A 24,660-nucleotide genomic window follows, 5' to 3' on the forward strand; every position below is an offset into this window, starting at 1 on the left:
ACCAGTTGCCAAGCATCTGAATTTTAATCACATGATCATGGGAATGCTTCAAAGGTCGTAACTGTGAAAAATGGTCATAGGTCACTTTTTTCAGTTCCGTTGTAACTGTGAACGGTCACTAAATGAACTGTTGTAAGTTGAGGACTGCTTGCACTGTTCTTGATGCTGAAAACACAATCACTTCCAAATCAGCTCTTAACTATTGAAAAAAAATGTATGAATGATCTCCCATACCTTGAAAAAATCTGTCTTTTCAGCCATATATCTGAGGTTGCCTTGATTAAGAGGAGGTCTGATAACGACAGCTACTCTTCCCTGGTTTGGACTCAGAGGTTGCGCTGGTTCTACACTATTCCGGTTTTCTCCAGTGACCACAGCAATTGACTGAGTCAATCCAACTAAGTCCATTATTAAAGAAATAGTAATGCTTTGGACACTAAAATCATTTGCTTGCCTGCAAGCATTCATAAGGGTCTGGAGCCACAAAAGGGGCTGCTCTTGCTCACAATCTGGAAAGAAAGAAATAGGTTTGTATCATATAAAAATATAAATGCATTGTATATATCTACATTTTATTATATCTCATTTACATCTGGATAATATTCTTTCCCTCTTGCTTATCTACTCAACTATCCCCATCATTATACAACTTCATTTATAGTTTTGGGATACCTAATACGATGGATGTTGAAAGAAACAGCATAATTCTTCAGTTTGGTAACCTTTAATGAAGGGCAAGATGGAAAGGCCATTCAGCTTAGAGAATTCTAATCAGAGAAGTTTGTTTACGGTTAATTATGCCTTTTTGATAAAGCACCTTTGCTAGCACCTTAACGCGAAAAACTTTGGTTTTGAAACTCACGACCCAAAAACCATTTGTGATAGTAATTAAATGGGGAAAAAAATCTTATTAACTATTCATTAGACATGTTGTCCTATCTAAAATAGCTGCTTAGTATGTGACCAGCATCTAAATTTGTGATATGTAAAGATTAAACAGAGAAGAAAAGACAATGTAGAAGAGGGAAGTGGAATGGGGCAAATGAACGTACTCTAGGACTATTCTACTTATATCATTAAGACATTCTGCCTTCTGATTTACCGGAGCTATTGAGAACAAAAGTGTAGGTGGGGGAGGGGTTGTGTCTGAATTTTCAGACCTATATGAATTTATATAGATAATAACTAAAAATTAGGGATAAAATGCCTTTATTTCATTCCATGTTCATAATGGACACATAACAATATGGTGCATTGAGTTTTTGCAAACACAGCAGCTATAATCTGTTGGAAAAAGCAAAGCCAACATTGGATAAAGCAAAGCACAACGTATACTGTATAGCAAAAAGTAATACAAACTTTAATGGCCAAAAATACTGATGTTAATACTTGAATGTGAGTTCAAGTGCCACATAAAGAAAAACCCAGACTGATTATTAGAGGCAAACCAATAACATTTCCTGAATTTAGATCCAGAATACTGGATATATAGTATTAAAAACAGAACCAGACGTCACATATAAGAATGGACTTGAAGAAGAAACTAGTTCATTTTTAAGAATCTAGAACAGCTTTCCACAATTCAGAGACTTCAAGATGTGTAGATTCAACTCCAAGAATTTCCAAGTCAACATGGCCCTTGCTGAAAATTATAAAAGAAGCCCTCACATCTGGAAATCTCTGAGGTTAACTAGAACATGAGCAAAGAAGAAAAATTCCTAGAATTCTTGAAAATGAATAAAACTATACTATTATTAGTCTCCTCCTCTCCATTGAAAAAAATTAGTTTCAAGTGCATCACCAAAAGCTTTTTATTATGTCAATGAACCCTTACTCATTGGTCACCCATCAATAGTTGATGTATGCCACCCAGATTCCATTACAGCTGGGCTACTTATAAATTCAATTTTTTTTTAAAAAAATGTAGCCAATCAGTCTACTGCAAGGCATACTTTGTGGCTACTATGTTGTGGCAGCAATGTTTGTAACATAGCACCTCTACTTGTTTCATTTCTAGAGAGACCTGAGTTTCTGGAGCTTGAAAAACTGGTTGACTAGGCTTCTGGGTTTGCCCTAAATAGGGGAAAATAGTTTGACTAACAATTAGATTAAATTATGATTGAGTGGATTAACAGGTCCAAACAACGTACTTCTTTGATTAATCTGACCAATGTCAGTATGTCATAAACATTCACTAAAATGTAAAGATGTGCATTTAACCCAATGTCATGTGATGTGAACTCTGGTGGATGCTAATATGGACACTAATATGCTAAATACACATTAGTCTGGAGCAGATGTTAGATTGATTCTCAAAATTAAGTCTCAGCATATCTCTAACTTTTATTCTAATTTCCCATACAAAGGAAACATTGTTTTTCTTTGGTTACATAAAGCAGGGAACAAAAAGCAATGTAGAAATAATCTCCCTCTTCCCTCCAAATCCCAAGGTTCAGTCAAATATATAAAAAACCTTAGATATCATACACATAATGACTCACCAACATCTGCTTTCTCTGGATGGATTTCAGAGGGATGATTTCCTTCTGCAATGTAAACTGGAAAACTTGAACATTCAAGAAAGAGCTGACATGCAGCAATGAATGCAGAGAGGTATTCTTTTGGTGTTGTCTTCTTAGCTGTTTTTTTCCCTCTGGATGCATCTCCTTGCGACTCTCTTGTGCACTGTGCAGTCTCTCCTTTCCCTCTTACAAGGTCCTCCTGAATCCCTGTTGCCAAAGGCCGAGACAATGAATTGCTTGGAATGATGTAGAGGTTGATAAATCTGGTTAAAAATTGTTGGACATATTCCAAACAGCACTGCATTGCAGTCTTTTGAATTGTCATTGTCTTCCCACTTCGAGATCCTGTCCCTTGGGTCAACTTGGACGGAGGCTGTACAATGGTCTCCTCTGAACCCACTGTTGAGGCAGACTCTGTCTCGGAGGAGGCACTGCCCATAAGGGGGATGGCAGGTACTCCAGGACCCCCACTCAACATCCTGTCAATCTCTTCAGTTGTATCTGCTTGGTATTGTACAAACTCAGTAAATCCACTTTCAGATGATCGACTGCTTGGGGGATTTTCTCCATCCTCAAATACGTCATTGGGATTTTCTATAGCAACCAGGGGCATCTACTCAAGACAGAAGAAGATTAAGATTTAAATAACACATAAAATAGAGCTTCCCTCTTTTTAGATTACAAGCAAAAGTTAACTGCAAGAGTATATTTCTTCTACTTATTGTATACTTCTACTATTTATTTTAGAACTTTAATAATCCTCACTCTCAATTTACAAGTCCCACATAAAATTTAGATTGAGGCAATCATATTCAATACTATGTGGTCTCTGCATTCTAAAATAACATGAAGTAGAATGACAAAATTTCCTTAAGGAAGTTAGTGGTTCACAAATTAAACCATAATTATGTAAAGCCTCACTGAATTCTAATGTATAAGTCTGAGCAATTTGAATAGTTGAATATGACTATTAAATTATTTGATGCACCTTGATAGCAAATTACATCTAAAATGATATATTGGCCTTTGGTTTTGTAGGCCACTTTGTCAGTAAAGCCTACCAAAACAAGCTTTTGCAAAAGGCTTCATATTAACTAGTAAAAGGAAGGCCTTTATCTTATATAGCAGAGCAGTACAGTTCCTATACACTGTAGAGGACAAGTAGTGAGTGGCACAGCTCAAGAACAAGATATATTTGTGGCTTCAGAGCCATCACCATTTTCTCCAGAGAAGAAAAGATAATTCAGAGCCTGATCTGATTTTTGCCTAGAGGCTAGTTGAAGTGCTCTTGGCTATGATATAATTCTGTCTTATTTTCCTGCTAATAGTTTCTTATGTCTTCAACTTTGTTTTTCAACTTGTGAATTGACAAAATTAAAATAGGCCAGGTCTGCATGTACAATAACCAAAATTAACGTTTAAAATATATTCCATTAGTAATTATAATTGTTATCTGACTAAATTAGATATTTATATTTAATAAGTTCAAATACAAAATGATTATAAGCAAGTCAAATTATGCATACTTTTGTTGCATTATTATGTTATTTTCACTTTTTATTGACAGTAGTATAAAAATAAATTCTGTATACACTTCAATTTTTCTCCCTAAATTATTTTTATCTCCCCTCTCCTACTTTTTCCCGTAACTTCAAAATGTTAGATACTGAAAGCTGAACCGGTTAGCTCAATTTTAAGGGTTTCATTATTATCTTCAGCTTCAGCGAAATGTGGTATTGCTCTATTGACTGTAAGGGCAAGAAATGACTTCTAAACTTTCTTCTGTTACTTAGAGACAATGAAAACAAGCTTCCAGACTAAGTTGCTGATGAGCATACAGTACCCAAAACAAACTTTAGCACTGAAACAAGATAAGATCTTAGAGATAGTGATAACCTACTTGTTATCTGACTTTCACCTGAAGGTCGCTGATTTTCAAGCAGCAGAATAATAGTTGACAGCTTACCTTTAAAAAAAAAGCTACTCTGTAATCTTTAAACAAAGCAAGAACATCTACAGAGTTACCTTTTTCTCTTCCCATTCTTTGAGAGCATTGTGTCTGTTTGGTAACTGTAGAACACCGTCAGTACCAGCAGATAACAGTGGAGGTTGAACTTTGCTAAGAATCTTTGAGCAGAGTTTCAAGGAATCGGTCAGCTCACACAAATGCAGTGTCTGAAGATGGCTTGTCAGTGCAGAGATCATTCTGAGTAAAAGCTGAGGCAGGTGTTCTGTTTGTATCTCAATATAGGTTTCCTAAAAACAAAATAAAAAGCTCATTATAAAATCATTCCTCTTTTATTAATCTAGTGAATTTTAACCACAATGTAAATGTGCAATCAAATTCCAGAAATGTTTTTTTAAAAAGAAGTAACATATTAAGTTATTAATAACTTAATAACTTAATAATATTAACAACTTAATCCAGAAGACTGAGATAACATTTCCAGACTTTTCTTTAATACTGGAAAACCCTACTAAATCTGATGAGTTATATAACAAGGGGGCCTGGGGATGGGAAGAGCCAAAGCAAATAGATAGGCATGAACACCTTCTAAAACAGGGACTTTAAGAGCAACAGAAACTGGTTCCGGTTTGAGTCTCTTCGACGACTGACCGAAATCTGCAATCTGCAGTTTCGATCTGTGCTCGCCATTGGAGCGCCCTGAGGTAGCTGGTTTCAGGGCTAAGCCACCCCATAGAGGTAGTGAAGTGTGGGGAGACTGCCAGCAGGGTCAAGGAGAATTGCATGTCTCCTCCCCAACTGGCCATTACTCCCTTTCCCAAAGGCGGTTGCAGTGGTGGTCAGAAATGGCCACCTCAAAGAAGAACTCGACCAGAAAAGAATGTGCAGGAGGGAGATAAGAAGAGAAAGTTTTTGGCTGACCGGGTCGAACTGAAAAAGCAACAATATAAGGTAGCCTGGAATTTGAATTATAAAGAACAACACTGTTCCCAAAGAAGACTTTGAAGCGGTGAATGAGAGGGGGAAGGAAAAAGGATTTGGTTTTTTTTCTTTTCTTCCCTATATTGACAACTAAGAGATTTAAGCAAGAAACCAGCAAAAATCCACTTTGACATTAACAGGTATTTAAGCTGAAAATAAAATGTCAAAGGGATAATAAAGATTTCTGGATTCTCAAAAACTTTTAAAAGAAGGAAAAAAACAAAAGGGTGGGATCTGGAAAAATGGAGGAGACCACCAGAAGTGAAGGGAATTAACAGTGAAACCTTAACAAAATTCCTAAAAGATACACTTTAACTGAAACTTTGTAACAAGATAAGAGAACCCCAGGAAGAGAAAGTGGAAAAAAGAAGCAAGAAGAAACAGTTTTGGATTATTTGGATTACTTGGTGATTTTTGGATTTTTGGCTATTGGATCTAAAGGACTAAAATTAATCGGGTAGTTGTTTAAAAGTTTTCAAAATGGTATCACTCTTGGAAAAATTGAGAATGGAACTTAAAAAACAGAAAGAAGATGCACAAGAAGGAAGAGGTTCTTTTGGCTTCGTATTTCAATTTTTAGAAATGGAGATCCTGAACTATGAGAAACAACAAGAAATGCCTGTAGAACAAGAACGGCGGGACAGAAGAAGCCATCTTCAATGACCAAGTATTTCTATGCGGGGAAAAGAAAGGAAAGGGGAGAAAGAGAGTGAAAAATTTAAGATTTGAAAAAAACCCCAAAGAGAATAGTTTGAAAAGTAATTACAACATTAGGAAGAAACAGAAGAGAGGATTACAGAAGAGAGAATCAGAATTAGAGAGAGAAGGGGTCAAAAAGGGAAGGGAGAAGAAGAGGGGGAAGAGGGAAAGGAAAAGAAATTATAAAGGACAGAAACAGGATATGAGAAACAGGGAAAATGTACAAGGATTAAGGGTATAAGCCTATTTTGAAGACACAGAGATAATGAAAACTTAATTGAAAGGGGGATTCTGCAAGGGTACATAAGATAGTATTGTTATATCAGAAATAGAAATGAACTTTGAAAATATGAAACAAGTGTGATTAAAATGATAGATAAAATACTCATTGTAATGTAATGGAATGTTTAATAAATAAATGAAATAAAGAGAATGAGAGAATGAAATTAGGAAAAGAGGGGAACATTTTAATTATTATGAATGTGTTATAAAAATTTAAGTGAAGAGGAATATGAAAGAAACATGGAAAAATTATGGAAATATTATAAATGTTCCTAGAAGTATGATACCCTATTCAAAAGAAATTTTTAAAGATGTCAAAGATTATAACTAACATTAATGATAGAGCTGAATTGGAATAGAATAAGTATTTTATTTATTATTGTGTTATATATATATAGATAGTCTCTTTAAGAACTTAGTGCGTATTTTAAGAATGTACCAAGCAGAATTTGACTGGAAGTTATGTGTTATATTGAATGTTATAATTGCAAAGGCATAAATTGAAGTTTAAATAAGAGTTGAATGGATAAAAATTAAAAGATACAAAGGTGTCATACTCAAATTAGTAACTACAGGGGAAAATTTTGTTTAATGAGAAAAGAAAATATGAAATTGAAACAGGATAGACAAAAGTATAAATATAATGACTAGAAAGATATTGAAACTTAGAAAAAGATATATATATATAATTGAATTTAGAAAGGAATGAGATAATTAAAAGTAAGATTGAGGAAACTAAGGGAAGGGAAAATTATTGAGAAAATGTTAAAATAGTAATAAGATATGGAATAGAACACAAAGATGAATATGAAATTGAATTTGTGTCTGTATGGAGAAGTGATAACCCGAGACCATGCTATTCTCAAAAAAAGAAATTTTACTTGTATTATGTTTTGTGAAAACCCAAATAAATCTTTTATAAGAGAAGAGCAACAGAAATTGCCACTGTGTTGTTTTTACTGATTTCCCTCTCAGTTCCACTCAGCACAGTTTAGTTCATTCAAAAAGTTCCTGAACTACAGGTTTTAGCAGCCAGTGGGAACTGAGAAGATGTCAGACGAACAAAAGGAAAGGGAGGGTATTTTCAGAAAACTTACATGAAATACAGTCTTATATCCTGCACACATTCTTCACATCTATTTACAGATAAATATACATACATAAACATATTCTAGCACACAAGAGAAATCAGCACAACTTTTAAAAGAATTTTAGAAGTGATGACTTTTGAGTAATTCTCATGCACTTCTTAGACTTTTTTTAAAGCACTGGAAACATTATCTGGCTGATTCCTTCTTCTCAAATCAATATATTATTCATTGAAAATATGAAAAATTATTCACACATAAATCTTTTATTTTTCTGTTAATAATAATCACTTGAAAACAGGTTAATAATGGAAACTAACAGTTCAGAAATAATGGCCTAATAGAGCAATTTCAGTTTTCTTACAAGAAATTTTACAAAATGTACTTTCTGAAGTGCATGCAAAGGATTGTTTTTAATTGAAAAAACAGTAAGAACGCCATACCTGACAAAGCACTCTCATACTTCTAGTAGGCTTTGAAATGAAAAAGCAAAGAATTTGAAGATAAAAGAAAAATATAGGGAAAAAGCATTTTCAAGAGCTTCCATTAACATATATTGTTATCTAACAGGTAGTGGGATACATGCAAAAGAACTACTATTATTTAGCAGATTTAACAAAAAAATTAATCTATAGTCAAAGCAGAATAGTAATGAGAAATATAGAAAAAGAGAAATCACCGTGACAAGAAGTCAAACAAATCCTACATATAAAAAAGACTAGACTCTTACGGAACCTCTAATTGTTAATACATTCATAGCCTGCGATATTGTTTGTTACGTGATTTAAAGTCAAAGACTTCTCCAGCCCATCTATTTTATAAAACAAAAGATAACTATTAGGAAGACTATAGTTAGAATGAGCAAAGGGAATCTTACCAAAGAGACTATATCCAACAAAAAATCAACCAGAAGGCAGAAATTGGTAAGAGGGAATTCAGCAGGTTCACTAGCACCTCCAGGCACGGCCTGTAATCGAGCATGCAGAGTCCGCCTATGAATTCAAGCAGAGTTTAAGCACTGGTAGAACAGCATCTGCAGGACTAGAAACTGTAAGTAGAGGTCTTAATGATTTCTTAAACTCTTATTTTATAATGTAATAAACATGGTTTATATCTCTTTATGTCATAAATATTTTTATCAACGTTTTATGTTTTATAGTTTTTAACTTGTTTTTTTATTGGATTGTTGTTTAGCTGTTGTAAGCTACTCAGAGTCACTTAGGTGAGATGGACAGCCTTATAAATAAAATCAACCAATAAATAATAAAATAGTGGAAATAACAGAACTGTATTTCAATTGCAAAAAATAAATAACTCTTCAAATATATTTTTATAAATCAGAATTTGAAACAAGCAAACAAGAATTTGTGTTTCTATTTAATCACTATTATTATTTCCCATCGATTAGGCTTTGAATCTCCTGCCCTTTACAAACTCATACACTATTTTGTAGAGTTCCCTAACTCTCCAGAACAACTTCTCAAAGGGCAAAAATTTTAGCAGGGAGTTAAAAATCACCTCTTGTCACTTTTTTCCAGGAAAAAAAATCCCTATACAGAATCATGCTTCATATCCTTCAGCACTGACTGCTAACTTGTGCATCTGAATGGATCATTATAGATTAAGCACATCAAATAGTCTTCCACATATCCTAAAATCAATGCCTTTCACTAGAGTCAAGTATATTTTGAAGATCATCAAGACAGAAATTATGTGATAGCATAACCAGTGCACTCTCAAAAGAATAAAGTCTTCCGCGTCAGTCCTCTCCTTCTGAAAGACAAGTCGCTTCAAATATTTGGAATTATTCAGCTTTTCTTTCCTTCAGATAAGGAATGAACCAATTATTTTATTTTCTCAAAGAATATGAAACACTATTTATAAAACATGCGGAAGAGGCCTTCGTGTTGCAGTGGATAGACAATGGCTAAAATGATAATGATGATTTATAAAATATATCTTTTCAATAGCAATATAAAAACACTTATATGAAATGTACCTTACCTACAGCATTCTTCAAACCAACGGGCAATGTAGTCCCACATATAATAAGGCTCAAAAGAATTAAACAGAAGATTGGCAGTTTTAATCAGCTCTGCTGTTTTCTTATTTTCCCTCAATTTGCTGAAAGAAAAGCACAACAGCTCAGTGAAATATGTACATACTCAACCATCTATATTCCTAATTCAAATTTATTTCTTTGTTTCTTAACAGCAATGTTTCATTTTATCACCATCCTTTTCTCCTGAGTTTTTTTTTTGGCTCTGCCTCATTTTTACTATCTTTTCCACATAGACATTTAATACATAATACTTCTTCTATATTAAAAAAAACATTGAAAAATATGGGCAAAATAAAAATGTCTGCTGCCCTCCACAAACTTCCTGGAACTCATGTATAAGAAAGTGGCTGAAGAAATTGAAAAAAAAAAAAAGACTCTTTCCTTATAACAAGTTTCAGCAGTCCCACATTCAACTTCATGAAAATGACAAGAAGTAAAGGAAATACCAGCAGTGGTAGCAGAGCGTTAATGTCCAAAAAAGCACAATAAGGTGGCAGAAAATCAAAGAAAAGTAGGATCCTTACTAATGATTTATGGCACTTTCTAATATTAGCCAACCATTACTATGTAAGTGTAACCTGATTAATATGGTTTGCATTCAGAAGCTAAATGGGTCTGGTTAATATCTGGATTGGGAACCACCTGGAAACATCAGAGTTGCAGACTCAACGAAGAAATCAAAACACATCTCAAAAGAAGGCAGTGACAAACCTCCTTGTGGGCCAAAGGGGAAAAATGTCAGAAAAATTGTCTAAAATCCACAATGATCTATTTTGTGACATAATGTTTTTCCCTCACAATTTTCTGCATACTTTTTTTTTGCCAAATCAGCATGGAAGCCTGCTATTCACAGAAATCTAATTAACAGCAGCCTTATATTCCTGTGAGAAAGTGAATAATATAGGTCTATCATGGCATCAATTTCTTTCTTCCCCCCCTTCCCCCTAATCACCTGCTTAGTTGAGTATGATCCTTACTAAAGGAAGACTCCATCTGAATATCCAGTTCTGCTTTGCACTGGGTGTACAATGTCCTAAATACTTCAATCAATACATCTTCTAATATTACAGGTCCTAAAAAAAATAAAGGAAAGAATTGCAATTGTATTGATAAATTATCCTGCACTGTATGTACTGTATTTTATTATTATTAAAAAAAATTCCAGAAATCCTGCAGAGATTTGATCAGCATATTTTCACTGCAGTTGAACTCCTGAGAAAAGAATATTTGCACTATAAAGATGATTCTTAGAAGGCAAACAAATAATTGTACATTCACTGTATGAGCATTTACTGGTTTATGTCTTATTGATTTCATTTACTAACTGAACGGGTCCACTGACACGATTGCAAAGTATTTACATACATTTTATTCCAGGCACTTATGTCACTAATACCATGAAACCAAATGACTGGGCAAAATAATTTTTACACTATTAGCTGGAGTAAAAATGTTCTGAAAACTGTTGAAAATTGGTATTTGGATATTGGAAGTACAATGCATTAATAGGATACCTATTATTGTGTTGGTTTTATGAATTCTTAACACTTGCATATTACCACCAGTACTCAATCTACAATCTTGGTTATCCCTAGGGCTATTTTTCTTGTATTACTTGTATGATGTGCATTTTTACTGAGATTTGACCCCAAATATGCCTGCTGATGTATCTCACTGCATTTATACCCCTACAGTGCTAGGCAGCTGTTAGACCCCCCATAGTCATTTCCCATGATTGTTACATAAGCACAATTGTAACCTTTCCCAGCACTCCCCTGCACCAACTTTTCTAATCTACTCCCTAGGACAATAACTTTGCACCATCAATCTATGTGGTAATAGGTTGGCAACAGCCTTTGAAGATAGGACAAAAGGTGATTTGGATGACAAGAGAAGGTTAGGAGGAAAGGTTGACTATAAAATCAGGATTACTGTTTCATTTATAGTGTATGAACACATGTATTTGGAAAGTCCAAGCTAGTTTTTTTTATCTAGAATCCAGTCTAATGCAACATTTGCCATAAGCTCAAACACACAAATGTCAATTAACATTTAGTTACCTAGCTCAGGTTTGTCCAGTAAACTGATAAGAATCCGAAAAGGCTTTAGATCTTGCATCAATGTGCTCTCTTCGCTATGCACATTGACTTGCAGAATTCCCACCATAGCCTGTAAGAGAAGATACTTTAGAATCAAAACGTTTTTATGCATTTATGAGAATTTAGGCTAGGCACAAAGTCACATACAAATCTGGTTAATGGACTGTACTAAGTTATGGCTTGCTTAACTATGGAAGGAATATGACATAAGAGACAGTTATTTATTTCCTTTTTTCCTTGTGTCTCCACTACTGCCATTCACACCTTACGGGGCTGTCACTGAAGACCACCTTAAAACTACCACTGGTGTAAAATGGAGTTGCCTACATATTTATTGGACAATCATGGCATTGCCACATAATCTTTCTGTTATGGGATTTATTTGTTTCCAAGTGCAATATGAAGTTCTGATTAATATTTGTAAAGTCTTAAATGTCCCAGGGTCTAGGTAATTTAGAAGCTGCCTATTCCAAGTGAATTCTGCCGACCCAATCTGATTGAATAAAATGCCTGCTAAAAATTAGAGGATACAAAGAAGATGGACATTTTGACAGCTCCCTTCCCTTGAAACAATTTACTCTGCAGGAAAGTTTGGTCCTCATTCATGGTTTCCTAGAGAATAATTAAGATCTGGATTTTTCAGAAGTCCTATGATATTTAGACAGCTACACAAAGATCTGCACCATTATTGTTGCCACTGTTATTATTGTAATACTATTACAATACTATTGTATTACTATTTGCATTATAGTCTAATTATGTTATGCAGTGTCTAGAACTTCTGCAATAAGGCAGTTTATAAATCTAATATTTTGGGGGAAGAGCAAAATCCATTATGATCTTTGTCAGTAGGAGACCTTGCTGCATGTTCATCCTTTCTGTTTATAGAACCAGCTCTTTGGTGGGGGTGGGGGTGTTTTGAATAAACTCATGGCATTCTTGGAAACTGAACTGTATAGTGTGCCCCAACAATCCTAAACTAATTTAAAACTATTTGTGTGGGAGAAGGACACCTTATATTTCACATTACAGAACTGACAATCCATGTTCAGTTTAATGTGATTTGCCAAGATTTATTCCTGAGGCTACAGCAAAAAAGCACACACCATGATCAACTTCAGCACTCAGAAGGTAATACAACACAGACATATGTTTGTCTGTCCAACACACACAAACATATTACCTGAACTAGCATTTCCTTAGAGAATGTATTGAAGTAGTATATTGCATGCTCTTCGGGATTACTATTTCGCGTACTTCTAGGTCCTGTAATAGCCCCATTGTTATCAAAACCTTCAAGCAAATAAAAATAAAAACTCAATCAATGCTACACTTAGGCAAACCAAGAACAAAGAACAGGGAGCACAAGATCTTAGTTATGAGAACTCACCATTTTGCCGTCCAAATATTGTTGGCAAGAGGAAAGACCATTTTAAGTTAAATTTAATAAAAGGAAACTAATTTAATAAGAGCAAAATATAAGGCTGCTTTTGTATCTATAAAGACTCCCAAATGCCAAAGTTAATTTTATGTAGACTCAACACTTTTATTTCACAAACATTCAAGTCACTTAAATAGCAATTTTGCAAAATGCACATGCACCCACATTTATGTACATGTATCCTAGTCCTAAAGATGCTTTGTGAGGATTAATTTGCCCTAACTTTTACAAAAATCCTGCAATATATAAATGTACCATAGAGAATAATGATGTAAGAAGACTGCAGATGACATGTTGCTGCCTTAGGCAAAGCAGATGATACTCTCTGTGTGCTATGTACAGAATCTGATTGGACTGATACCTGAATGTCATTTTAATACTGAAATGGAACATATCTGAGAAATAATTGTCTACTTTAGGCATACAGGACAACCTGGATGGCATATGCGGTTCCATCCTCTAAAAAAAGAAACATAAACAATTGGCTAATAAGGAAAAGGTATGCCCTACTTGTTTTAATTAGGAAGGAGCAGCAATGAAGCAATTACTCCATGCAGACTTAAAATATTCCTAATGGATAGTATAATATACTCCGTATAATGGGGAACAGCTTCAGACCAACAAATTAAGAAACTACATTGCTAAACATTGTATGAATATAAAACCATATTGTTTTATTGTATTGCTTTCTATTATATTCTGATTATTTTACATGATGCCTAGAGCCTCTGGAAAAAGGCATTTTTAAAATGCTATCAATAAATCAAATTAAAAAATAGTTTGGGGAGGAGAGCTAAATCCATTGTCATCTTCCCCAATAGCTGATATTGTTCATGTTCATAAGACTGTAAGACATCTCCCCTCTTCGTGTGTGTGTGTTTAATTTATTTAAAAGATTTGTATGGCAATTTATTCTGTAGCACAACCCTGGGTGGCTCACAATAAAACGGCAAAACTTTAAAACTACAGGTAGACCTTGACTTGTGACTGCAATTGAGCCCAACATTTCTATTGCTATGTGAGTTTTTTTCCCATTTTGCAATCTTTCTTGCCATAGTTGTTAAGTGAACCACAGGAGCAGTTGTTAAAGATAGTAATACGGTTGTTAAGTGAATCTGGCTTCCCCATTGAGTTTGCTTGCCAGAAGGTCGCAAAAGGTGATCACGTGACCCCGGGACATTGCAGCTGTCATAAATATGATTCAGTTGCCAAGTATCTGAATTTTGATTACATGACCATGGGAATGCTGCAACAGTCATATCGTAGTAAGGGTGACGAACAGTCATAAGTCACTATTTTCAGTGCTGTTGTAACTTTGAATGGTCACTAAACAAACTGCTGTAAGTCAAGAACTACCTGCGTATTGTCTTACAAGCACATACAATTTCCAAGTTATTGCCAGTTAGTGGAAATCTTGACAAAATCAGTCTAGCTCCCATATACATAATTCAATACAAGCTTGGTATTTCAAAACTGAAAGTCTTTGTGCACGAAATGGCTGAATATGAAAAAGCATGTAATTTACATAGTTACAGAACAAGGCCGCATACTGTAATTTTTAAAACTATGATTTAGACCTATCATCAGAAATGAGCTCAGAAATACAGAGTTGTTTCAGACCAAGAGTACTATTCTCCTTTGGTTCAGTCTTGTGATTAAATTAGAGACTGCATTTTGAGTGAACTGAAGTCTCCCAACTGGGAAGAGATGATCCCATAAGTAAACCAAGACCAAGCCATGTAGGATTTTACAGGTGACTCCCAGCACCCAGAAGCAAATTCGTAGCCAATGCAGCTATGGGAGCAGTCGTGTCACATGCACCAAATAATCTGAGCCATTAACTACCCACACAGCTGCATTCTGTACCAATTGACACTTCTGAATATTCTTCAAGGGCAGCCTTATATAGTGGTAATCAAAACAAAAGGTCACAAGTGACTGTGAATGCAGCCTCCTGTTCTACGCAGAGGCATAAGTGAAACACAGCACAAAGCTGTGCAAAGGTCTTCTTAGCCTCAGCTACTACCTCTTCTTCAAGTAGGATCTGTGAGTCCAGGAAGACTCCCAGATTGCACACTGGTTCTATCTGAGGCAGTACTATCCCATTCAACCCCCAAAATGGAAGGTGCCTAGAACCAAGAGGTCAAAAATTAACAACCCAAAGCCATTCTATGTTTCTTGCATTGTATTGAATCCCCACAGTCCCCAGGAATGGACACTTCCATAGAATCACTCAGACAGCCAAGCATGGGGATATAAAGCTGGGTATTATCAGCATAGTGATGATATTCATTTCAAACTGTTGGATCACCTCATCTGGCGACTTCATGTGAAGGAGGGGAGAAAGTACTGAACCCTGCAGTATCATACCAAATATAGGCTGGGGACTTGGCCTGTCCCATCTCCCATCAACGTCAACTGGAACTGAGGATGGAGGAGAACCTGTGCAGCATTGTGCCATTGATCCCCAACTCCCAGACTCAATTCAGAAAAACACCATGGTCGCCTCTCTTTTAAGCCTGTTCACCTTTCCCTCACATCTAATAGTGTTATGAGACACTACTTCATCACAGCGGACATTTGGATTTTTGCTTTGTAGTAGACTTTATGCTCTATATAGGGATTGTTAAAACTCCCCAAAATTCCCCCCAAAATTGCAAAGCAACTGGCACTTGAGCACCACTGCCATCTGGTGCTATTAGAGCATCAGTGACACTCCCCTGTTATTTCTGAATGCGGGGGAGAGGAACGCTTCTAGGAATGGGATAAATTTATGTCTGAACTGCAAACTCTATTAAAAGGGTTACAGACAGCAAAAGTGGTACAGGAGGGCAAGAAGCAAGCATGTCAGAAGGAAGAAAGTAAGCAATGATATTGATAGAATATTGAGGACCACTGGGACTCCCCAACAAACTTGACAATGTTAGTCTTTCAGTTAAAATCTAGGAACAACTCTAAATCTGGAAGAGATTTCACCCAACCTAGCACCCATCAAATAAGCTGAAATTATTCCTGGTCAGGTTTAATTTCTGTGAGGGTTCCAGACTGGGAAAGGCTAATCTAATAAAAGTACCCCAAAATTATACCTCTAAAGTCTGTGTAGAGAAAGCAGAACCTGGAACTGGAATAATTACCATATCAAACAAGCTTCTCAGTATTAATAAGATCTCTTTTGCACAAATTTGAGAAGATGACTAAATAGGTTAATGATGATTTTTTTGTGAAAACTTTAAATGCATTGTTTAAACTATTTTTGATTTTGAAAATAATTAAAGAAAACAGAATATGTGCAGAATATGTAGCTCCAATTGCAAACAGTTACAGGGACAATCTCTTAACAATAAGATGATTAGAACTTAGATGGCCTATTACATTTTCTATTATTGACAAAAACTCTTGAGTGTATGTGTGTGTGTTTGTGTGTAAGTGCACATGTGCCTGCCTTTGAGTCAATTTTTGACTCATGGAGACTCATGGAGTCAAGTCTATATGGTTTTCTTGGCAAAAGTTTTGGAAGTGACTGTTCATCTCTTTTTTCCTAGGCCTGAGACAAAGTGATTGGCTTTGTGCCTAAGGCGGGACTAGACCTCATGATCTCTTGTTTAACTACTATACCAGTGGCTCTCATTGATTCAATTATTTTGCATTAGTGTTCATATGTTAAATAGTATACTTTTATTTTTTATTAAAATCCTGTACTTTTGTTTACAGTCTTTTGCAGATTGAAAAGCAGATTGCACATTTCAAATAAAAATGATATATGCATAGATATAAATAAATAGATAAATCCTATAACCTACCTAGAAGCCAGGCATAAAGCCTCCTATTGAGTGACATGTCTCTGCGTAGCACTACATGAAGAGAAGCTGAAAGAATTCGGATCATATCCGGGCGTGTTGCCTAAAATTGGAAATGTCACATTTAAACAAGTGTCACATTCAAAAACTTTATTATACGATGGAACAATGATTATTTACTTCACTTACAAGCACCAAAAGAAATTTATATAGGCTGCAATTGAAATATGAATGCGTCTTTATTAACTTTAGTAACAAGATATAGGTAGATATAGCTCCCAAGTACAAGATTTTAAAAAAAGAAAAGACATATTTTTTCTTCTTACCCCACAAGGCTAAAACAAACCTGAATAGTCAAGTTTACATAATCTAAGCACAGAGGCTGAGTCAAAATACCAAAAGCAGTTTTCAACAGTAAATTTCCAGAAATGAAAATGTAAAGTGGTCAAACATGCTCAGTTATATAAGAAGCAGCTACTGAAGCAGCCACAGCAACCTAGAAAAAGATTCATCTGCTTTAATGATAAGAGCCATTTTCCATTTTTTTCAGTACATTATGAAGCATCAATTTTGAAGAATTTGTAGCATTGTTTTTATACTAGAAATGTGACTAAGAAGCGGATTGGCTGAAGTAAACAGGGTTATACTTTTCCATGAAAAAACATGGCCCCAGAATGCCATTTCCAAAGCACAGGCATCTTCTGAGAGCTGTCTTCTTTAAGATGCAATGGATTGCCACCAGAACAAGAAGGAACTCTTTGATTTCTAATATGCTATGCATCTATAGAATTTTGAAAGGAAGTTTTGAATACAGGAGATAGAAGTCTAGCAACTGAAGAGTTGCTGTTTCCCACTAGAATATTATGCAGATTTGGGAAATTTAAAGAAAAGAAAGCTGAAATTTTTATTTGTGGGTAACATATCAGTACTTCATTCAGTAAGGATTCAGCAGTACTTTACCTGACTCATGTGGAATGGAAAACAGAACAATATGAGATCAAGTGTGCTCCTCTGTACTAAGACGCTGGAATCCTGCACTGAAGTACTTACTGCTTCTACCTGAAATAAAATGGCCATTAGAAAGGAGCACAGATCGATAATGCTATTTAATTACTTTTCTAAAAATTGCACATTTACAAAAACATTAGATATTTGCAACCCCTATTCAGATAATTTTTCTTCCAATCTTCTCTCTATGCATGGAGTGATACATATAATTGTGCATTCCTCTGTTTCTGTAGTCTGGATTTTGGCTTTTAAATACATAAACCTATGCATGGATACCCAATAGCTGTTGAGGAAAAGGATAGTTGCATCACATAAATCAGGAAAAAAGCCATTTGTAAGAGAAATCAATTAACAGAACTGGCTCAGTGCCAAAGATTTGATTCAGAAGAAAAAAAAAAGACTTTACCAGCAAAGAAAATATACAAACTACTAGAAGTATCCATTTCTCAGATTAAAAATACTGTAAGTAATAAGGTATGCACAATTTGAAAATAATTCATAAGAAGTGTTCCTATCCTTGTACAAGTGTGAGCTAAAACGAGTCTCATGCAATAAATAATTATTTTTTACTCTTCGGCTTTGTAATAATGAGTCAAATATAACCAAGGAAGAAAGTAATCAAAATTTGTATAATATAGATAGATAATAGGCTCTTTACATTTCTGGAATAGTATCGGGAATTGCCCAGTAATCTGCAGGACATATATGAAGAGGAAAGCATCACTTATTGGGAGTTTGGCAGGAAGGAGCACAGAAGGTGTTATTTGTGACAAGTCCCCTTCTATGTAACTGCTTTAATCAAGAATGGCCTATCACTTATAGAGAAAGCACTTAGACGTATATACCGCTCCACAGTGCTTGACAGTTCTCTCTAAGCAGTTTACAGAGTCAGCATATTTCCTCCCAATCTGGACCCTAATTTCACCAACCTCAGGAGGGAAGGCTGAGTCAACATTGAGCCGGTGAGACTTGCAGTGAGCAGAGAGTTTTAATACTTTAATACTGCATTTAATACTGCTCCTACATAGGCATTGTTTCTTTATGCAATGATTATCTAAAAAAATTAGGAAGGCAAAGAACCAAGAGCTACCATTATGGCTTCATAACCACTTACCATTAATTCAATGTCACTGCCTATGATATAGAGCTGATCCTCCATGGAAAGCTTCCTGTTTAGATGGGAGAGGACATAAGTAATGCCAGGCAGCCGAATTGCAGGACTAGTAAGAAGACTACCCCACAGTGCACTGTAGAAAGCTGATTGGTCCACTGCTGCAGCAACTTTCTCTAGTAAAGTGTTAGTTCTGGAACACAACCAACAATAAAGGATAAAATGAAAATCCAGGAATGTTCAAAGAAAACAAGAAATGATGCTTCTAGAGAAGGCTTTTATCGTGTGGAATGTATTGGGAAGGTAGGGCTAATATTAACTTCTGCCCTTGAAATTCTCCTGCATCTTTTTAGAAACAGATGCATGATGTATTTTATTTGAGAGGATTAAGAACTATCTTCTTATTGGAAACAAATCTGTGACCAATTTAAATGTTAGGATAATCCGGAATTCTAAACAAAAGATATATAGGTCGGATATACTATGAATTATGATTCAGACAGAATGTTAAAGTAACTACATGTAGATGGCTTTTCTTGCTTGGCTGGTCCTGCATGAAATATAATGAATTGTGACTGAACCTGTGTTTCTTACAAACGTTCGGCCCAACAGATTTTTCCCAGTTCAATCACAACAGAATCTGAATACAAGAAAGAGGAAAAACAGTTTGATGTTGAAGCTGGAACTTCCAATAGTTTTTTAAGATTCATGCACCAAAATCTTTGATTTTTTTTTCCTTCAGAAAGTTAACTCTTGTATCATAACCAATTAAAACAAGGAAGATAAGTTTTGGTAACAATAACTTTCCATTATTCTTTTTTTTTTTAATAAAGTTTTATTTGGGTTTTCACACACAAAATACAAGTAAAACATCTTTTTTGAAAATAGCATGGTCCCGGGTTGAACTTCTTTATACAGACACAAAACTCAATTTCATGCCCCTTTTTGTATTCTATTCCATATTTTATACTATTTTACATTTTCTATATAGTTTTTCCCCTCTTTTAATTTTCTCAATTTTATTTTGATTATCTCATCTCAATTCAAATCATTATATTTATACTTTTGTCTGTTCTGTTTCAATTTCATATTATCTTTTCTCATTAAACAAATTTTCTCCTGTAGTTACTAATTGGAGTATGACACCTTTATATCTTTTAATTACATCCATTCAACTCTTATTAAACTTCAATATATACCTTTATAACCTTCAATATAATACATAATACATAACTTCCAATCGAATTCTGCTGGGCACATTCTTATAATACACACTGTATTCTTTTTTTAAAAAAAAGAAAGATTGTAAATATATGTAATTATAAACCCTCATTCCATTCCAGTTCTATCATTAGTAATCATTAAAATCATACCAACTTTAACACTTCTTTTCAATTAAATATCATACTTCCTTAAAAACACATATAATCTCCATAATTAATTTTTCCCTTATTTCTCTTCACATGTTTTATAAATCATTAAATATACCTTTTGTTACATTTATTTATTGACAAGCATTCCACTGAATTACGATAGCTATTTTATCAGACATTTTAATCATTGTTTCATATTTTCTAAAATTATTTCTGCTTCTAATATAACAATACTATCTTACGTACCTTTGCAGAATCCCTTTTTCCATTAAGTTTTCACCCATTATCTCTAAATAGACCGTTTCTCTATATTTTGCTTCTGTCCTTTATAACTTCTTTTCCTTTCTTTCTTCCCTCTCACCTTCTCCCTCCCCTTTTTACCCCCTTGTCTCTCTAGTTCTAATTCTCTCTTCTGTATTTCCCTCTTCTGTTGCTTTCTGATTTTATATTTATTTTTCACTCTATTTTTTTTTTGGAGTTGTTTTTCCCAATCTTAAACTTTCCTTTCTCTTTCTCCCCCTTTCCTTCCCCCCCATCTAAGATTACTTATTCATTAAAGATGGCTTCTTCTTTGTCACAATCTTCTTGTTCTGCAGGCATTTCTTGTTGTTTCTCATAATTCCAAATCTCCATTTCTAAAAACTGAAATACTAAGCTAAAAGAACCTCTCCCTTCTTGTGCATCTTCTTTGTACTTTTTAAGTTCCATTTTCAGTTCTTCTAAAAGTGGAGCCATTTTAAACAGTTTTAAACAACCACCCAATTGATTTTAGTCATTCAAAACAATAACCAAGAATCCAGAAATCATCAAGTAATCCAGATAGTCCCGAGTTATATCTTCTTATTTCTTTTTCGACTTTCTCTTCCTGGGGTTTTTGTTGAGATATTTCAGTTAGAATGTATCTTTTGGAAGTCTTGTTGAGATTTTGCTGTAAGCTTTTTTAATTCCAGGCAGTCTCCTCCCTTCCAGATCCTACCCTTTTATTCTTCCTCTCTCCTTTCCTGTTTTCAAAAGCTTTTAATTATCCAGAAATCTTTATTATCCCTTTGACTTTTTATTTTCAGCATTAAATGCCTATTGATGTCAAAGTGGATTTTTTTCCAATTTCTTGCTTAAGTCTCTTAGCTTTCAGTATAGGAAAAGGAGAAAACCAAATCTTTTCCCTTTTCTGTCTCCTTCGCAGCTTAAAAATCTTCTTAGGGAACAATGTTGTTTTTCAAACAGTTTCAATTCCAGGGTACCTTATTTGTTGCTTTTGCTGTTTGACCCAGTCAACCAAAACTTTCTCTTCTTATCTTCCTCCTGCACATTCTTTTCCGGTCGAGTTCTTCTTTGTGGTGGCCATTTCTGACCACCGCTGCAACCACCTTCGGCAAAGGGAGTACTGGCCAGCTGGTGAGGAGAGATGTGGCTCTCCTCAACCCTGCTGGCAGTCTCCCCCCTCTTCACCACCTCTATGGGGTGGCTTAGCCCCGAAACCAGCCGGCTCGAGGCGCTCCAGCGGCGAGCATGGATCAAAGCCTCGTAGAGACGAGGTTTCGGTCTGTCGCTGAAGAAGCTCAAACCGGAAGTCAACATTCCATTATTCTTCAATCTTACCTTTCATAATATTCAGACCCCTCTTCCAAACCAGGTAGGATCCCGGTTAACAATCCTTGCAGGCCTGGTTTCAATGTTTTGCCCAAAGGAAGGTAATACATTTCATACAAGCTGAGCAATGCTGGCTTAACAGACATTGCAGCGTTAGCAAGAAGAGGAAATAGGCCAGAACTGTAGAAATATACAAAAAACAAAACAAAACAAAAAACACAGAGGTCAGCATCACAGGTATGAAACACGAAGTTACTTTGTATACCAGTTCAATGACAAACTGTAACGTGTATTGTAACTGTGCAGTCCACACACAAAATGGAGCTTCTAGCTGTATGCAGTGCAACTTTAGATCCATTTGAGTAACTCCAATGATAATAACTGCAGTGAAAAAAACTACAATCTCTCAATATTTTTTTTCTGTTAGACAATTGCTACACAGTAACTGATCATAAACATGAATAAGCTTACTTAATAATAGAATTATAGAATCATTTAATTATAAAATCATGTATTAAGATGCTTTCTTTTACAGCCACATTATGTTTGCAGAATACATGGTTATTGAAAAAAAATCATATTTTTTGTTTTGCACAACATATTAAATCATAAGCTGATGAAATGGCATACCATATAAAGCCAGAAAAGTTTAACATTAACTAAATTTCATCTGTTGGTTGAGAGCAGCAATTTAAACTGATGTGTTTAGGATTATTATATGAATATGATCACTGATACACAAAATAGATGAATATACTATACAGCAGAGGTCCATGAACCAGCACCGGTCTGTGGCATGCCACAGGGCGGCATGCCATGGGACATGCAAACAAATGAAGTCCCATCTGCAAGATGCAGGTAGCACTAAAACCATGCCCCTCTCTGGTCCGTGGAAAAATCTCTCTTCACAGAACTGGTCCCTGATGCCTAAAAGATTGGGGGCTACTGCTACACAGTGAAAAGTCATTTTAATGGACTAATTGGAAGGAGAGGATGTCTGCTAGATATCTGCTAAATCAAAGTATACAATATGATAATTCCATGCCAATAACTTTGTATAATATGGTTTTGCAGTATGGAATATAAACTGCTATGGTCGAAAAATTTTACAGTAAAAGCTGTTTGACTAAAATAAGACCATGACTGAAATGTAATTTTACTCACCTGTACAAGAAGAGATCTTTGGCCAGGCGCTTGGGGCCAATGATTTTGAAAACAATCTCATATGTCTCCAGGGCTTTCCGATGCACCCCACCAGGCAGGGCAGGATGAAGGCATTGTGCAAGGCGCTTCCCTATGGTCAGCTTTTTAGGTACAGCTTGGTACTTTGCATTATTTTGAAGAACCTGACAAGAAACATTGTCAGATCTCTTGGAAGTTATTGCAAAAGATTTAGTCAGAAAATGATTTATTGGATTAACAAGCTTGAAAGCAAATTTTCTGAATATATGTTATCAAGCAAATCATGATGCAGTAAGAAAATCGATTCTTGAGTGTAGATGCTCCAAGTTCTTATTTAGCAAACTGGCTTTCATTGTTAATTTTCTTTCATATTTACACATGAATATTTATTTATATATTAATAATGTACAAAAATAATCTATTATTTGTTGCTATGTATTGTTAAAAGTGTTCTGTATCTGTATAGAGCTATGATTTTATTTACACTAATGTCATGGTAGCAGAAGTGCATTCATTAACTTCCTCACCCCCTCAGGTCCACTGCTCAGTGCATTAAAGCATCTGTAAGACCTCTTCCTGAATAGAATGTATTATATTATGGCAACAGAGTGGAAACAAATCACCCCCAAAGATCAGGCATAAATTCAACTCTTACTTTCTCTTTAATATGTACTAAATAAAAACAAGAGTCAGATTTTATCTGGTGTAACAATTATAAAATGATATAAACTATACAGAACATTTTACTCCAATTTCATCAAACAACAGTAGATAACAATAAAAGGAATTTCAAGTTTTTTAATTCCATTGCATATTTTCCCCTTCAATCAGAGGGCTTCTCCATCATACCTTATTTAGCTTTCCAAGAGATGAAATCAAATCAGCCCATTCACTAGAGTACTCAAAGCTTTTCAGTGCCTTGTCGACAGCTGCTACATAGTTCCTGTACTTGGAATCACCCAGCAGCTCCAGCTCCTCTGCATTCATCCTCCTGCAGGATCCCACCAGAGATCAATTTGCAATGCATGTAAAAATATTAGCTGGAAAAGACAGATTCACATTTCACTGACTCAATTTTTTTTAACTTGTCCAAGTAATACTAATAAGTAAATACTGCACCATGTTGAATATAATTACCATGAAATCTGCAAAAATATTAGCTCCTGTGAAGCAAGAGTAGAAGGAATTCAGTTCCATGTACTCATCTTCAGGCAACCCCACCCCCCAAGTCACTTTTTGTGAAATGGGTAACTATATAAATTTTATTGATAAGTAAATAAAATACATAAGACACTCCTGAGGACTTGGAATATCATCCTGAATATGATTTGTGGAGCAAAGGAAGGGATTGTACACAGTGGGCAGAGATACCTTCTCTGAATATAAATTCTGTTTGAATGATGATCCAATTTTTAATATTTCAGGGAATCAAGAAACTTCTAGAAAATGAATGGATACA

The 24,660-nt window shown here is 35.1% G+C and overlaps 1 protein-coding gene across 3 annotated transcripts in view; it reads right to left on the bottom strand.

The window, feature by feature from the left end:
* The window catches only part of DOP1A (DOP1 leucine zipper like protein A), a 59,483-nt gene that overhangs the window by 24,210 nt on the left and 10,613 nt on the right, over window positions 1-24,660 (bottom strand). The window contains exons 2-16 of one of the 3 annotated variants that reach the window (XM_087914799.1): window positions 24,051-24,241; window positions 23,184-23,365; window positions 22,029-22,199; window positions 19,060-19,249; window positions 17,898-17,996; window positions 16,941-17,040; window positions 12,883-12,965; window positions 11,661-11,769; window positions 10,553-10,673; window positions 9,543-9,662; window positions 8,416-8,530; window positions 7,982-8,011; window positions 4,548-4,778; window positions 2,502-3,135; window positions 235-509 (exon numbers count right to left, since the gene is read on the bottom strand). In XM_087914799.1, the coding sequence (XP_087770925.1) occupies window positions 235-509; window positions 2,502-3,135; window positions 4,548-4,778; window positions 7,982-8,011; window positions 8,416-8,530; window positions 9,543-9,662; window positions 10,553-10,673; window positions 11,661-11,769; window positions 12,883-12,965; window positions 16,941-17,040; window positions 17,898-17,996; window positions 19,060-19,249; window positions 22,029-22,199; window positions 23,184-23,365; window positions 24,051-24,188 (2,598 nt within the window). In that variant the 5' untranslated portion in view covers window positions 24,189-24,241. Of the gene's footprint in view, window positions 1-234; window positions 510-2,501; window positions 3,136-4,547; window positions 4,779-7,981; window positions 8,012-8,415; window positions 8,531-9,542; window positions 9,663-10,552; window positions 10,674-11,660; window positions 11,770-12,882; window positions 12,993-16,940; window positions 17,041-17,897; window positions 17,997-19,059; window positions 19,250-22,028; window positions 22,200-23,183; window positions 23,366-24,050; window positions 24,242-24,660 lie in introns of all 3 variants that reach the window. The other 2 variants (XM_087914795.1, XM_026726779.2) reach the window with 2 other exon arrangements.

This window comes from Pseudonaja textilis, chromosome 1, assembly GCF_049901715.1.
Source record: "Pseudonaja textilis isolate UNSWEBS1 chromosome 1, rPseTex1.2, whole genome shotgun sequence".
NCBI classification, from domain to species: Eukaryota; Metazoa; Chordata; class Lepidosauria; order Squamata; family Elapidae; genus Pseudonaja; species Pseudonaja textilis.